General features: G+C 45.3%; 1 protein-coding gene across 3 annotated transcripts in view; it reads left to right on the top strand.

Moving 5' to 3' along the window:
• AXDND1 (axonemal dynein light chain domain containing 1) overlaps positions 1 to 14,947 on the top strand; it is a 35,242-nt gene extending 20,295 nt beyond the window's left edge. For 2 of the 3 annotated variants that reach the window (XM_075936848.2, XM_006126975.5), the window contains 10 exons: positions 882 to 1,095; positions 2,722 to 2,815; positions 4,989 to 5,197; positions 6,555 to 6,651; positions 7,898 to 8,008; positions 8,920 to 9,066; positions 9,220 to 9,360; positions 9,773 to 9,864; positions 12,459 to 12,601; positions 14,737 to 14,947. In XM_075936848.2, coding sequence (XP_075792963.2) covers positions 882 to 1,095; positions 2,722 to 2,815; positions 4,989 to 5,197; positions 6,555 to 6,651; positions 7,898 to 8,008; positions 8,920 to 9,066; positions 9,220 to 9,360; positions 9,773 to 9,864; positions 12,459 to 12,601; positions 14,737 to 14,825 — 1,337 coding nt within the window. In that variant the 3' untranslated portion in view covers positions 14,826 to 14,947. The remainder of the gene's footprint in view (positions 1 to 881; positions 1,096 to 2,721; positions 2,816 to 4,988; positions 5,198 to 6,554; positions 6,652 to 7,897; positions 8,009 to 8,919; positions 9,067 to 9,219; positions 9,361 to 9,772; positions 9,865 to 12,458; positions 12,602 to 14,736) is intronic. The other variant, XM_025186602.3, reaches the window with a different exon arrangement.
• The last annotated feature ends 2,003 nt before the right edge of the window (positions 14,948 to 16,950 follow it).

Raw genomic sequence — 16,950 nt, 5'->3', positions numbered from 1 at the left:
AAGATATTGAACAGAAGCGGTCCCCAAACAGACCCTATAGAACCCCAATTGATTGAGTGTTACAATCAGAGCCAGTTAGTTTAGATTAGAGAAGACATGCTAGAGATATGCAGCATAAAGATATGTCTGGTGCTCCTATTTACCCTTTCTCCAAAACAAAAACAAAAACAAAAACAAGGGACAGTCAGTGAATCTGCAAGTGAACAAATTTGAACCCATGATGCACAATCTGTGGAACTCTTTGCCACAAGACATCGTGGAAGCCATCACCTTTAGTAGGACTCAAAGAGAATTTAAACACTTGCTTTTGATAATAAGAATATGTATAGTTATATGCATCTCAGCAGACAGGGAATACACTTTTGCAGGTGTATTCTCTACACCTTTGCTCAGGCAGTTTCCCATTTTACACATGCATTTCTATTTGCACATACACATGCACACTCACCTGGCAGAAATTGGATGCTTGTGTTGAAAGTTTTGCCCTTTTAGGTATGAAACATTCTTGGCAAATAAATAAATAAAGCCCTACTGTGAAAGGCTTTATGCATAGGAACAACAGATACTTCTTGGTCTGTCTGATCCAGTGCGCCTGATTGAATACAAAGCTGCTGATTCTTGTGATGCTGGCCGTTGCTGAGAGCTAGGAATCTGAAATTGAGCAATATAGGAAATATATCATCTTAACCACAACACTTGAAATAAACAGAAAAGCATCCATTGACTTGGTTTTGAATTAGTTCCTTACTAAAGTTATTCTTTAATTCAAGCGTGCTAAGTTCATGCCTAATGTAGTCATTCCTCTTATAGAATTTGAACCACTGCATTCTGAAGCTCACTTTTCACTGACTGAAGGAATTCTCTCCCCCCCCCCCCCACAGGGGTAACTAGGATTTTGACAGGTTTAGTGAGCAGTATGGAAGATTGGACGTTCAAGATGCTAACCAACAAGCGAGGATCTGGCATGCCTGAATCTGAATGGCTGAAGTTGTCTCAAGTGATGCCTGATTGGCTGATCCAGGTGGCCGAACTGAGGACAATTATAGGTTCCAGCCAGTCCCGGGAAGATCTCAGGAGTAAAAAACTTCATGACTTGTAAGGTTCTTGCCAGTGTTCATAAGGTTGTCCTGATATAATTTTCTTTTCTCACATTCTTGGATAAATGTTCTCTTGTGGTAGATGCTGTCTGGCACAGGTGCTTAGTAATTGGCTACAGAGTCTTGGTTTAGGTGGGAAGCAGTGTTCCCTCGATTAATAACACACACACACACACACACACACACAATTATGGAAGAAAGAATACTGAAATAAGGGATAATTAACAAGGTGCATGACTTTAAATGTTTACTTAATGTGAAATCAAATAAAAACAAAATTAATACTGCAACATTTTCAGTAGCCATTTGGTATCTTACATGTATCTGTTCCTTTGAGGCATAACACAAAATTGTCCATTTTCTTACAGGTACGGGGTAGGGGGTTGGAAGCGTGTGTGTGTAGGACAGAGTGCGGGAGACCCTGCCATACATTGCTCCTGTTCCTGGCCAAAGGGAGTTGTGGTTGTGGGGGTGCTGCATGCCACTCCCCACAGCCCCAGCTCTGGCACACGGGGCAGCCGCCGGCCACCCAGTACACCCAGGACTGGAGCAGCTGGGCAGCCACCACATGGCCCTGGCCCCAGCTTCAGCCTTCCCCAAGGCTGGAGCTGCAGCAAGGGTGAACCGCATGGCGGCTGCTGGAGCTGCGGCTGCAGTGCTATTTTTAGTACCACAGCCCCAGCCCCAGGAGCAGCCGCTCTGTGTCTGCATCTCCAGCTCTGGCAAGAACAGAAGTGGACTTTACAGGCCACATACACTGACGGAAGGGACTCAGGAGTGTAGACACACACATTATTAGATTGTCTTAATGTGCCTCATGTCAACCGAAGCTGGTAGTGTAGCTCAGGTTTCAGTCTTTAACTGGTAGAGAGCCAATGACAAATCTTTCATCATAACTCTTTGTCAGGCATTTGAGTTAAACATAACTAAAACCAGATTTCGAATACTCTGACTGAAAACCAGTTGCTCAAGATACTCTCTTAGTACTTGTATGGTCATAATGTTGTTATTTGTCAGCAATACATAAAGCCTCTCAAAAAGTCCAAGCTGGACAGAATTTCTGATGTAAAATTCAGTGGAACCTCTCTTCCACTTTTAAAATATGTGTTAGCCTTTGTTTGTCTGTCACAAGGAAGCAAATCAATTTACAACTTCTGTTTCCATTGTAAGTCACACTTACATAGAACTTGTGACTTCAAACAATTAGAATTCCCATTTTTGGAAGCTCTCGTGCCTAGTATGACTGCCTCTTACAAGAAATTAATATAACTTCTGTCAGTTATTTGACTAAGTTTTTGTTAACCTAATCTCTCTTTCCCCACAGAGTTCCATTTTCCGTCATTTTTTTGCAGTTGTCTGGGAATGATCCTTATAGTAACTGCTCCTTAGCTCCTAGTACCCCTCTCCTGCAGTAAGAGTCCTTGATAGTGATAGAAATGTAGCCGTGTTAGTCTGGTGTAGTTAGAAACTCTCTTCCCACTACACTCTGACAATGAACATGGGTTTCACGTATATTGCAGATATAGCATTGAGTTGGGAAGCTAGATTTCTGTTTGAGCTATGAGAGCCTCAGATCTGATGCACTATATAGATCACTTTGGTTTGTGGGGTTGTTTTCCTTTAGGGTTGTTCCAAGTGATGTGTTTAAGATGATCCAACAATGGATCTTGACCACAACTTCTGGGACTGAGAAGGACAATCTTCAGCTTACAGAGGAAGTACGTATATGCCAGAGGGGGTTTGGGTTGGGAGCTCATCTGTCAAGCAGTCATCCTCGTTTCATTTTTGTATGTTTATTATTGTTTAGGGTAGAGTCCAGAGGAAGCTCCCTGTGCTTTTACCCCTTCCTCTCCCTTTGAAGCTCAGCACAATGGTTTCCACTTTTCTGGCAAGAGGAGATTTGGGAGGGATCCTTTCAGAATCCTTCAGTGCAGTTGTCAGAAAGGACCCGCTAGAGTGTCATGAACCAGACTTTAACCAGGACCACTAGAAATTTATGAAAAACTTTGCCACATTATATAGATTTTTTCCTATGGCTTCCGCAAAGAGTTTTGGAAATCTGATTTTGAAAGTGCACATGATAATGTTAACAAGTTAATTGGCTGAAGTATAGCCAATTGCTTGACAATGCTTGCAATGCAGCAAGCAGTTTGCCTTATACAGAAGGGCTACATCTACACTGGCCACAATTTCCGGAAAAGCCATGCAAATCAGGTAAGTCAGGATAGGGAAATCCGCGGGGGATTTAAATATCCCCCACGGATTTAAATAAATATGTCCGCCGCTTTTTTTCCGGCTTGGGGAAAAGCTGGAAAAAAAGCGTCTAGACTGGCGCGATCCTCCGGAATAAAGCCCTTTTCCGGAGGATCTCTTATTCCTACTTCGAACAGACTTCAGTGAAAAGTCCCAATCTGAGCATGAAATTTCGACTGAATGTATTTCCCATGGCTCCAGTTATAAGATGCTGTCTTCTCAAGACTCCTTGCTCTTAGTGGTCCATGAAAAATGCAACCAGATGTCTGAACTGGACCTGATGTCCCAAGATTTGGATGCTGGGCCAGTATATAATTCTAGAGTAGCTCCCCACTCATTGCATTTTATATGCATTCATCAATTCCACTGTTATGTTAACTCAAGCCTCTCTTCATTGTATTTGAAGTTCTGTTATGAGGATTCTTTAGTGGCCTATGGAGAGCTGGCTACTTACACAGTGAACATAAAAGTGGCCACATAGGGTCAGATCAATGTTCCCTCTATCCCAATATCCTGTCTTCTGACAGTGGCCACTGCCAGATGCTTCAGAAGGAATGAAAAACACAGACCATCTTGGAGTGATCTATCCCCTGTAGTCCGTTCCCACCCTCTGGAGGGTCAGAATCTAGGAATACCCAGAGCATGGAGTTGCATCCATCTTGACTAACAGCCATTGATGAATCTATCCTCTGAACATATCTCATTCTTTTTTTCAGTCCCATTATCATTCCCTTGGCAAAGAGTTCCACAGACTTCCTTATATTTGTGCTAAACCTGCTGCCTATTCATTTCATTGGGCGACTCTTGGTTCTGGTGTTATGGGAAGGAGTAAATAACACTTCTTTACTCACTTTTTCCACAACATTTACGATTTTATACCACTGCCATATCTTCTCTCAGTCATCTGTTTTGGAAGCTGAATAGTCCCTGTCTTTTTAATGTCTCCAAACCCTTAAGTATTTGTGGCCCTTTTCTGTACTTTTTCCAGTTCTTTTTTGAGATGGGGCAACCAGAATTGCACGTGTAGTATTCAAGGTGTGGGTGTATCATGGACCTACATAGTGGTGTTATGATATTGTCTCTCTTATTATATAGATCCCTTTCCTAATGATTTCCAACATCCCGTTAGTTTTTTTGACTGCCACTGCACGCTAAGTGGATGTTTTTAGACAGCTAGCCGCAATGACTCCAAGATCTCTTTTGAGTGGTAACAGCTAAGTTACATCCCATCATTTTCTATATATACTAGAAGACTTACCTGGCATTTCCCAGGTCTAGCCCACAAAGTGCAGGAGGCTGCACAGACCTCCTGCTGGCACTCCCCAGGCCTGGCTGGGGCCAGGACTGGTCAGTCTGTGGCTGGGGCGGGGGAGCTGTCCCAGGGAGCAGAAGGAGGGGGCCACACAAGATGGCAAGGCATGGCTATGTTGGGCAGCCCAGTGGTGCTGGGGGCGTGGCCTGTGGCTCCCATAGGAGATGGTTGGGACGGGGATGTGCTGCCCAGCCCTGATGATGCACGTGTGGACTTTCCTGCCACTAAATTCAGAGTTCTTTGCAAATCTGACACCCAGTTACCATTCCAGACTCTTGCCGCGGTTTGATTCATGCTTTAACCCTTTAGTTTGAACTTCTGTGCAGATGACTGAACTCCACAAAGCCCTGACCATGTGGATGGTGAATGTGCTGACTTTGATGGTATCGGACCACTCCTCCAATAAGGGTCTCCTAGAGAGCAAGTCAGAAGCTGCTCAGGATCAAGAGCTCAAGAGGCTAAGTGGCTATTATCTAGAGGAAGATGCAAGGAACCTGGTTTCCAAAATGAGCAGATTCTCCAAATATATCATGAGGTACTGATGACGCCTCAGACCTCACTTGCCTCCTAGGATTTTTTCCAATGGCAAAAACCCATCGTGTGATGGGACAGCTCCCTGAAGGGAGGTCTGAGCTCCCCAGAAGGGGGTGGGATTATAAAAAGGCAACTTTAATACTGTGTGGCACTCAGAAGGAAACATTTCAAGCATAAGTTAATGATAACATTAGCTGGAATAACTTGTGGTGTTCAACACCCACCGCTATGTAATCATTAAGGGCTTTACTGTCTAGGTGCATGATTCAGATCGCTTACTCCTACCAGAGATCCTAAACGTCATGCTGAGGAAAATGATGGGGGTTTATGGCCTGTCTTCGAGGACTATAGTTCATAAAGCAAGTACTGTAGTGGGTCCCCTGGCTCTAATGTTGGCATCTACAGACTCATGCTCTAACACGGTGCGTGATTTGTAAAGGAAAACAGCTCGCTGTCTGTTGTAGCCCCCCAAAAGATGGAACCTGGGCAAGGGGCTAATTGGAGAAGAGACAAGGGAGAGAGGAATGCAGGAGGAAGGGTGTATGGAGAGACTTGCTAGCTAGCTCAGTGACTGAGTGCAGAAATGAGACAGAGGGTAAAAAGGAGGAAGGTGAGACCCAAGGAAAGGATGCGGAGAGACAGAGACAGCATAGGGCATGAAGACAGACACACGCATATGCTGCTGCTTTTCTGGCGGACGGGCTCCCAGCTTAGGTTCTGCTTGGCCACCGTTTGCTAATACCCAGGTAGGGGGTTGGGTTTCAAAGTGGATTCTGGGCTTTCTTCAAGCTCGGGGAGAGAGTTGCTTCTCTCCCACTCGTTGGAAGCTGAAGGAAATGGGGCCTTAAAGGGGATCACTAGTATGACAAGTTGGCAAGAAATGCCTATACGGCGGAATTTCTGACATCTTCTGCATTTTGGGGCTCACAGATTGGGCTGCTACAAAGTCAGGGCTATGACTTCACTGCTGGGCCAAGGAGAAGCTGGTCTGTGAACGAGAAAGCTTTTAATTCACATGGAACAGTTGGGAGTAATATCAGAGCGAGAACTTGGCCAGTCAAGTAACTTAAACATTCTCTTTATAGTTTGCTACTATGTCACAATTCCCCTATAATTTTGGAGATATTAAGCACAGTTTTATAGGCCTAAATCCTCCCACAATCCTTGCTCTAAGGCATATCAGAAACCTGACATGTACAGACAATTAAGTGATGTATATGGCACTGCTTTAACAACCCTGTGGTGTGTGACCACAGTGTGTCTTGTTGCAACAGCGGGGTTCTGCAGAATTCTGACCCAGGGGAAAAAGCTGTTTGAGGCAATTGCTGGAGGATAAGTGACATTCTGTGTCTCCTCAGCTGCTGCAAGGAGATGGTAGAGGTTACAGTTCGGAAGAAACAAGATGAATTGCATTCAGACCACGATTCTGAGCTCCAGGAACTGGAGAAAATCAAGGTAACAGTTGCCAGTGCACCTGTCTGTCCACGGCATGGGCAGATCAGCCCGGGTTTGTGAAAGGAAGAGGAAGAACAGGCACAAAGCTAACATGGACAAGAGAGTCAGGAAGGAGTTTGCACACAGAACATTTTTGCTTCATCTTAGACCCAAGCATGGAAAGCCATAAGCCACCAAATGTTCCTTACTTGCAACAGTATATTCAACCTATATGGTTCACTGATGGTCAGTAGTGAATTAAAACATTGTCAAATTGATTGGATGATACAGACCCTTGTTAAAGACCCCAGTGCTCCGGAGAATCCCTCAACACTTCCTCTAGTCAGACTCTACCTCCACTCACAGATCCGCCCCAACCAGCAATTTCCTAGTTGACTGCAGCACCCAGAGAGCACTTCAAAAACTTCTCAGTTTTGAGCAGTCTGTCTGGGCCATGTTTAGCCTTAATTTCTTTCTTACACTGTTCTAGTATACATGCCTCAGGCCTTTTCTGTAGGATCTAATCCACATGAGAGTTGCTATAGACTCAAATCTAGTTTAAAGGTTGCCAGGCACTTGGGCTAGGTAGTTATATCCAGCATTTTGCCGAGCCTAAGGAGAGATCCCTGGGCATACTAGGTACAGTACCCCATCGGCACTGGACAAGACTTCCTGATCTAGTCCTAAGACCTCCTGATTCTGCATATGTATGTAAAGCTATTATGCAGATGTCACATTAGTTGCTGGATTTTATCTTAGAGAAGTCTGGCAAACATGCCCTCTCGTATTGCATAGCTCCATTCCTCCCTCCTTTGAAATTCCCATTATCTCCAAAGGCCACCTTGTATTGGGCTGATCCACCTAATGTTGCTCTAAGCATCACAGAGATGGGGCTGTTCCAAAGTGATGTGAGAGAGTGCTTCCTGCAGGTTTGGGAATGCTCCGCCCCAGCATTTCTGTGCTGGTTTATGGGGTAAAACATCAAGCCTAGGGCCTGAACTCGGATTCCTGCCCCTACCTTTTAGAGTAATCTGCTGTTACTATGCTGCTGGGCCAAACCAATCGGCAACTTGTTAAATATATTGTATGGAATAGGATATGAGTGCATGAAAGGCTCTGTGTTTGAAGGCTTAGCGGAGTGTATTTTCCTTTGTAGGGTGAGGATAACTGGGGCTATATTAATACCATAGATAGAAGGATGGTGTGAATGAAATGTCAGTTCTTCTCTTCTTCTTGATAATTTGTCTCTTCAATTACTTTATCCCAGACTGAGTGCCTGGACTGGGTTAATACCTGCAATTTCCTGCTTTCGGAATTCAAAGGTTCTCCCGTCTCCTTACTCAGTTCAGAAGAGAAGACGAACCTGTTTGGGCCTCAGGTACTTAATGACTTAGTACTTGCCAGCCATAGCAGAACCTGTTTCTCTGGGGAGCAGTTGAAAGGCTTTCCCGACTGAATAGTGTGGTTCAGTTTCCAGGGGGGTTCCTCGTATTGGAGCCCTCTGCATTCCAGACTCCACGTTGGAGGACTATTGGGGTTCATGATGCTTCCTATGGGGGCAGACTTTCAGCTGCTGTCAATTGTCCTAGCTTCAATGGAGCTGTGGTAGTTGACACCAGCTGAAGATTGGCCTTGAGGTGTTTCCTGGTAAATGTTGCGTCTCCCAAGAAATTGCGAATTGATGGAATCCTGGGTTTGAATGGCACAGGAGATCAGAATGGTAGGAGAGCTCCTACCTTCATTCTGTGTGTGGCTGAATGATGCCTATGAGAATATGACTTGACTCTCAGTTTCTGGATGGTAGATCTGACAGTGGTCTAATTTCAGACATACAGGGCCAAAATCAAACATGGTGGAAGTGAATTCAGTTCCATTGATTTGAATGGAGTTTCGTCTGCTTACGTCAGGTCTGATTTGACCCTGTGTGTATAGATATTGTTTGAGATTTCCCACATTTAATGTGTGCACCAGCTGCCCTGTAGTCATCCTACTACCTTGTTCTGTGGCTTATTCTGAACAGATTTTGCCAAGCTGCGTAGGGGTTTGTAATATTCATATAGGTTCAGTAAAGCTTTAGAGGAGACATCAACTTCATGTAACTTGTGTTTTAAATAGATTTGAAGGCAGCCCTCATAAACCAGCTGAGCTGCCATTTATTTCCGGTTTAAAAATGTAAGCGGAACAAGATTAGTGATTGTCTGCCTTGTTTTGGTCTTGGCTTCTGTTCTGTGGAGGGACAGAATCCTGGACAAGAGTGCTCCTAACCGGTCCCCTTGCGTTGCTTTCCAGGAGTCTCAGCCACAGATGCAGTCAGATGATGCGGAGTCGTCTTTACCTGAAGAAATGTCTGAGTCTTCTAAGCTTGGGAAGGGCAAAACTGGAGATGTTGATGTTGAAAAGAAATCTGTAAAATGGGAAGAAGTGTTAGGGGCAAAGGTGAAAATCTCCCTTTTTACAAATGATTGCAGACATGCAGCTTTCCAGTGGGGCCTTTCTTTGTTTCTTGCCATTTGCATGGGACGTGAAGTGTAGGCCTCAGTGTGGTGCCAGGAGCCACTGCACTAGCTCCTCATTCACCTTTCCTTCCAGCAGGAGCCACCTGTGCCAGTTATCAGCAGTGAGCCCCCGACTGAAAGCGGTGAGGTACCTGAGGACACCATCAGAATCGTGGGACATGACGCCAACATCCATTTGAAATCCCTCAAGTCAACAACAGTGTCAGTCTCTGGGGTGAGAATCTCCATTATACAAATGTTTGTTTCCTTTTCACCTGATCTGTAACTTGAGTTCTGAGACCAAATTTGTAAAAGGGTTTAGGTGCCTGAAGATGCAGATAGGTACCTAGTGGCATTTTCAAAAGAATCTAAGAAGCTGTGGCTGTTCTCCGTTTGTCCCGTTTTCCCCTTTTCACTTTTCTGATTTTACACAAATTCAGTAGGTTCTGGCCATCAGTGCCTAGAACATTCCCTGACATTTTGTAAAGTAAACACATTATAGACATGTTTTGTCCATGCTGCAACTAAGCAGAGACAGACCAGCACCTCCCTGGACCAGGCATATGCTACAGAAGAAGGAGAGCTCTGTTGCTTTTTCCCCTCTCCTCATGCTTCTGTTTAGAAGGTGTTTCCTCTTTTCCCCCCAGAGAGAGATGACTGCCAGCAAGTCAACAACCTCCTATTCTCAAAAGGAGTTTGAGATGTTGGCTACTCTGGATCGTTTGCAAGAGCAGCTCCTGTGAGTTCTGGGTCATGTGATTAGGGGGCTGAGAGGGATAAGATTTAATCCTTGAGAAAGAGGACTGTCCAGTTCTCTGCAAGGTGTTAACAAACTGTTTTAACAAAGTTGTGCCATAACCACACCAGCTTGCTTGAGTCGCTCTCACTGCACGCAGTTCACACTGCTTGGGGTCATATCATAGGCAAAGTCCTATGGAAAGAAAAATCTAATGGACAAAAGCGTTCAGGAGAGCTTGAAACTCAAAGAGGCAGTATTTAAGGAACAAGTGCAACCTGTTGCCATGTAGAGGAATGGTAGGAAGAATAGTAAGAGATCTGTTGGGAGCTCTTTAATGACATGACAATCAGAAAGGAATCCTGCAAAAAGTGGAAACGTGGACAAATTGCTACTGAGGAGTACAAACAAATAGCACAAGCACATAGGAAGAAAATCATAGAATCATAGAACAGGAAGGGACTTCTAGGGGTAATCAAGTCCAGTCCCTGCACTCATGGCAAGACCAGGCTCCGTCTAGACCATCCTTGACAGGTGTGTGTCTCACCTGCTCTTAAAAATCTCCAGTGATGGAGATTCCACATCCTCTGCAGGTAATGTATTTCAGTTCTTTAGGTGATACTTAGGTTTTCCTAATGTCCAACCTGTACCTCCCTTGCTGCAATTTAAATATATTGCCTCTTGTCCTATCCTCAGAGGTCAAGGAGAATAGTTTTTCCTCCGTCCTCCGTGTAATATCCTTATAGATACTTAAAAGCTGTTATCATGTCTCCTCTCAGTCTTCTCTTTTCCAGACTAAAGAAGCCCAATGCCTTCAATCTTCCCTCATAGGTCATGTTTTCTAGACCTCTAATCATTTTTATTGCTCTTCTCTAGACCTTCTTCAGTTTCTCCACATATTTCCTGAAATGTGGTGCCCAGAACTAGACACAATATCCTAACTGAGGTCTAACTGGTGCATAATAGAGTAGAAGAATTATTTCTCATGTCTTGCTTACAACCCTCCTGCTAATGCACCCCAGAATTCTGTTTGCTTTTTTGCAACAGGAACAACTGTTGCAACTGTTGACTCACATTGAGCATGTGATCCACTATGACCCCCAGATTCCTTTCTGCCGTACTCCTTCCTAGACAGTGATTTCCCATTTTGAATGTGTATAATGGATTGTTTCTTCCTTAAGTTGAGTGCTTTGCATGATTGTCCTTATTGAATTTCATCCGATTTATTTCAGACCATTTCTCCAGTTTGTCCCGGTCATTTTGAATTTTCATTCTATTCTCCAAAGCACATTCAACCCCTAGCAGCTTAGTATTTATAAACATACTCTCTATGCCATTGTCTAAATCATTCATGAAGATATTGAACAGAACCAATCCCAGAACTGATCTCTGGGGAATATCACTTATGCCCTTCCAGCATGACTGTGAACCATTGTTAACTCCCTGGGAATGATTATCCAACCAGTTATGTACGTACCTCATGTAAATCTCCCTTGCGCAACTTAAGCCCATTACTTCTTGCCCTGTCTTCAGTGGCTAAGAAGAACAATGTATCACTTTCCTCTATATAACAACCTTTATTGTACTTTATACCTCTCCAGTCTTTTCTTTTCCAAACTAAACAAACCCAACTTTTTCAAGCTTTCTTCATAAGTCGTATTTTCTAGACCTTTAATCATTTGTGTTGCTCTCCTCTGGACTTCTCTCAGTTTGTCCGTATTCTTCCCAAAGAGTGGTGCCCAGAATTGGACTCAGTACTCCAGCTGAATCCTTTTCAGTGTTGAGTAGAGAGAAAGAATTACTTCCTGTGTCTTGCTTACCACACTCCTGCTAATACATCCCAAAATGATGTTTGCTGGGGTTTTTTGCAATAGTATTACATTGTTGACTCATATTCAATTTGTAATCCACTATAGTCCCCAGATCCATTTTTTCCAGTATTCCTTCATAGGAAGTCATTTCCTGTTTTGTATTTGTGCAGTGGATTATTTCTTCCTCATAACAAGTTATTTCTAAGTGTACTACTTTGCATTTGTCCTTATTGAATTTCGTCTGACCCTTTGTTAGGAGAAACTGAGCTTTAAAATGAATTTAAAATGGAATTTATGTGTAAGGCCCATATAGCTGGAGCTAAGGAGTCATTTGTTTGATTTAGATCTTTTTAATAATGCCACACATTTAAATCAGTGAGTTTGCTTTTATAGAGCCAATCAGTTGTACTTAAAAATCTATGTTTTCTTAGGGTATGTCTACACTACCACCCTAGTTCGAACTAGGGTGGTAATGTAGGCAACCGGAGTTGCAAATGAAGCCCGGGATTTGAATTTCCCGGGCTTCATTTGCATATAGCCGGGCGCAGCCATTTTTAAATGTCCGCTAGTGCGGACTCCGTGCCGCGCGGCTACACGCGGCACGGACTAGGTAGTTCGGACTAGGCCTCCTAGTCCGAACTACCGTTACTCCTCATTTCACGAGGAGTAACGGTAGTTCGGACTAGGGTGGTAGTGTAGACATACCCTTAGTCTGAATGTTGAGACTCTTGCCAACAGAGTCTCTCAGGCAAAGGTTTCAGTGTTTTCCTGGCTTCTGTATTTCAGAGATGCTGAGATCCGTGCTCAAACTGCAGAGGAGAGATCAGAAAGTCTGGATGAGCAGCTGGAAGAAGCTCTGGGGAAAATCCAAGCTCTAGAGAAACAACTGGAAAAAGCAACCCAACCTCAGGAAGAATCACCAAAACTAGGTGAGCTGTTTGCATTTTTAAACAGCACCGCCAAAACCAAGTGAGAATTCTGAGATGACTCATGGACTATGAGAGAAAAAAAATCTGCTAGATTCCCTAGTCCATCTCAGGACCAGTGCAGGACCATTTCCTCTTGGACATTTACTAGTGTTTTATCTAGACTAATTTTAAATGTGCCAAGTATCCAGTACCTCCCATGGGAAATTGTTCTACAGCAGGAACAATAGAATCGCTGCATTCGGAGCATTCGTGAAATAAAGTTGGTAAGAATGCTTAGTACAGCTGATTCTTTCTGTTTCTAGGAGCTTGTCTGCACTAGAAACGTAGGTTGACTTAATTTTACTTGGCCTGCAGCCACCACAGTAATGCAGTCAGCTGTTGGTGTCCACACTATCCTCCTTTTGCTGGGGAAGAGCTTGCAGCAATTGAAGAGGGGCGTTGTGGGGCACTGACAGTTGAATGTGAGACCCAAAGCTGGAGCCCTCCGTTCACCCCAAGGTTCTAGCCCCAACTGTGAGCCCCACAATTTCACAGCATAATGCCTATGAGGAGTGAAACTTCATTAATGTCAAGTCCATGCTGGTGGTGTCTCCACTCAGAGCAGCCACTCTGTAACAGCTGTGGAAGGATGTGGGGAGGTAGGAGCTAGAGTCCTCAGTTCCTGGCAGCCAGCCTTGGAGTGGGGAGCCTGAGCAGCAGGCCTCAGGGAACTGGGAGCCCCGGGGTGGGGAAGCAGAGCTCCCAGCAGCGAGAGGGGAGTGACGGCAGCAGTCTGCTGGAAGTGGGTAGCTAGAAGCCCCAGGGGCAGCTGAGTTCTAGATGAAGCCCACCCACCGCTCACCCTAGGGGGACTGCGCCAGCTGTGAGCCAGAAGCAGGGAACCTACTAGCCAAGCTACTAGTCTTTCTTGTCAATTTCACAGCTCCAGCACTGAGCCATGAAATTCACAATAATTTTAGCCTACAACTGATGTATGTAGCACAGTGTGTGTAGGGACATAGCACCACCCTAACTGCGTTGTCACAAGTCCTGTGCCCCTCAGGGAGGGGGAGGTATTATGTCAGTGTGGTAAGGGCCTCATACTGGCGGTAGCAAAGCTGTAGTGTAGAAATGACGTAATTAGCTCGACACAAGCCAGCAGTGCAAGTAGGACAGTCCAGTCCAGTCCACCATACCAACAGCAAGATGTTCATAGCCGGTATGGCAAATCAGAAAGACACAGGAGGAGCAGAAGATGGGGCCACAGGGCAGCGCCCCACCAGCAGCTCCTCCTGTGTGGCTGTACTGCCCCCAGCCCTTCCACACAAGGTCTCCTCCATCTGTACAGCAGCCCCACCAGAGGACAGGGCTGGTGATGGGGCTGAGGATAGTGCAGCCAGGCTGGATCTGCCAGGGTGGGGCTACCTGGTGGCCCACATTATGTTCCTTTACCTGCTGTGGTTCCAAAGTCTCCAGTGCAGCAGGAGGAGAACAGAGCCTTCCCCTCACCCCCATCCGCTGGTAAGGGGGCGGTAGATCATGGGGAGGGGATGAGGAGAGTATGGGAGCCCCAGTCTGGGAGTGGGATGGGGAGGATTCATGTGGAAGGTCGTGCCCCCCTGAATTCCCCTGTCTCCCTGTACTTGCACCTTTAACATAAGCTGCCTTATATCAACCTAACCATAGTGTAGACGTAAAAAGTTTGGTTTTGGTGCATTGTACAGTTGTGAACGTGGGAACTGACTACAGTCATCTCACTCATGCTCTCCTTGTTGCTATCTTTTGAAGAGCTGTCCAGAACCACCCTCTCCTGAGTTGTGCCAGATAATTCATTCTCCATCTCCACTCAGTTCTGGATCCCTCACTGCATGATGTCAAAAAGCACAACCCTAACTTTGAGGAACATAGGATTTGCTCTCCCTAGTATGCCATTCCATGGGAAAGCAGTTTCTTTCATTGGTTCAGAATTGGATACACCTTGATTTAGGGGAAGAGGGAACTATAGTCCTGAACTTTCCCCATGCAGCCCCTCTAGTGGGTCCCTCTTAGCTGTGATTTGAAAAGGGAGGGTGCTGCATGCTTGATTCAACAGGATGTATTTACACAAGGATGTTTCCCTGTATTGATTTTTAATGTCTGCATATTTTTTATTTCAGAAGTCCCTTCCCATGAAGATCCCAAGCCAACTTCTCATAAACCATCTTCTACTGCCCGGTCAAGGAGAGCCAGCAAACCCAAACATTAAAGAATAGCCATGCACAACGAAGGTCGTTTGGTTCCCCATTTGTAGTGCCTGGCATTCCACCACGCAGCACTAGGTCGCGACCCTAAGTTTGAAAACCCCTGGGCTAGAGAATTTAATATGATTACAAAGGATTACAGATATCCTTATTCAGTATTGACTGTTTTCTTATTCTGGTTACATAACACCTCTTTTCCATTTATGCTTAGAAATTGCTATTCTAACCAATTACTATATTTTAATCAATACCCCAAAGCCAATTCCCCACAGTGGGCTGGTCCCCTGCCTGGATCAGCTAGTGACTAAGAACTGTAGGGCTCTGGGATGGAGCCCAAATTGTGATAACGGATTCGCAGGCAGGATTTCTCCCTTCCCACCTGCTCAAACATGTGGCTGAGTGTTTCCTTAGTCTTAGAACACTGGCTAATACCACTAAAGATGGAGGGTGCTGGGGGAAACAGGAGGATAAGGGGTTCTTGAGGCAGGTGGAGGAGGAGTCCCAAGCAGAATGCAGCAGCCAGGAGGAGGCTGGCTGCATACAGAGTGGAAGGAGAGAGAGGAGGGGTGGAGGCCCATGACAGTACAAGCTGCTCAGGGCTTTGGCCTGTTCACTTCACTGTCAATGAGGATCCTTGTCTTTACCAGTTTAAGGGTTAACTCTTTACTTCCTAGTCTGTCTCCTTGTCTATATTATGCTGATGCATTACAGTGAGGCATCAGTCTGGAAACTGTCTTAGCCCAACAGCATGTGGTCTCCTCTTAGAGGGTCAGCAACAAGCAGGGCTTAGTGAAAAGCGGGCTGCAAATACAGCAGCCAGAGCTTATTGGTGCCGGGGGTGAATGGCCTAGACGTCACTGCTTAGACCTTCCATCCCAAACCACTGAGGCTATATCTACACTGCAAGGTTTTTGCACAAAAACGTGCGGAGTATCCACACCTCAAATGAGCTCTTGAGCAGTTAAATGGGCAGTTAAACAGCAGAACAAAGGGCTTTTTCTGCCATAGGTAAACCTACTTTTCTGAGGCATAGCTGCTTTTAGTGCTACAGCTATTGTGCAAGTAGGCAGGTGTGGATGCTCCTGAGGGAGGTGCTCTGATGGCCAGTTTGCGCTTGGCAATCAGAGTTTTCTTGCGCAAGAGCGTCCATGCAGTGTGGACGCTCTCTTGCACAAAAGCACATGGCTTTTGCGATGTGCTTTGAGGTGTGGACGTGCTCTTGCGCAGGACGTTTTTGTGCAAAAACACTTGCGCAAAAGGCTTCTTGCACAAGAAGTATGTAGCGTAGATGTAGCCTGAGTGTGCAGTTGTCCAGTGGAGGGGGCACATGGTGATCTCCAACTCAGTGTTGGTGGGCAATGAACTCTCTCCACACACCAGAGCAGTTTGGCTAGGTTGGGAACTTATCTCTCTCCCTCCATATAAAAGTTTGCCCTGCCGGGTGACAGAATGATGTCATCAGTGTCATCAGCATCAATTTGCGGCCAGAGAGAGTGGGGTTGGTGAGCAGAGGGTGCAACCCCCTAGTAATAATAATAATTATTATTAACTATTAATTAATATCCAGCCCTTATATAGCTCTTTTCAGCGATTGATCTCAAAGCACCCTGTACTTTTGCTGTGGGGAAAGATCCATCGCCTTGAATAGGGAGCTACAGATAATTGAAGAGCCTACCGGAGAGATGTCACTTAGTTGTGTTGGTTGGTTTGAGCATTCTGCCTGTTGTGGGGACCATCGGACAGCGCTGAATGGAGACTCCTCACCCGTCTGGGAGGTTCCATAGGCCAGTTAAAGAAGCTGTACGGGATGCTGTTATCTATAAGACTCCCGGCAGTTCTTATCTCCCTGCTTTCCCCCCTCAAGGGACGCACACCAGGGTTTGTAGTTTCACTCTTTAGTTCCCTAATAGGATCCCAGGTTCTCCTCTCACAGACACAGAGGACAAGAACTCTGCCTGTATCCAGTCCTTGGGTGCCATCTGATGGCAACAAGCAGCAATACAGCTCGCTTACCCCTCCTGCCCCGTCCCCAGCGCTGTGTCTTCAGGCTCCCAGGCTATGTCTACACTGCCCTCTCTTATGCCAAAACATATGCAAATGAGGCAAAGCATGGAATATTGCCACGCCTCC

Source organism: Pelodiscus sinensis, chromosome 9 (genome assembly GCF_052426305.1).
Source record: "Pelodiscus sinensis isolate ZL-2025 chromosome 9, ASM5242630v1, whole genome shotgun sequence".
NCBI classification, from domain to species: Eukaryota; Metazoa; Chordata; order Testudines; family Trionychidae; genus Pelodiscus; species Pelodiscus sinensis.
The sequence above is the reverse complement of the archived record's forward strand: the minus strand, read 5'-3'. Positions and strand labels throughout refer to the sequence as shown.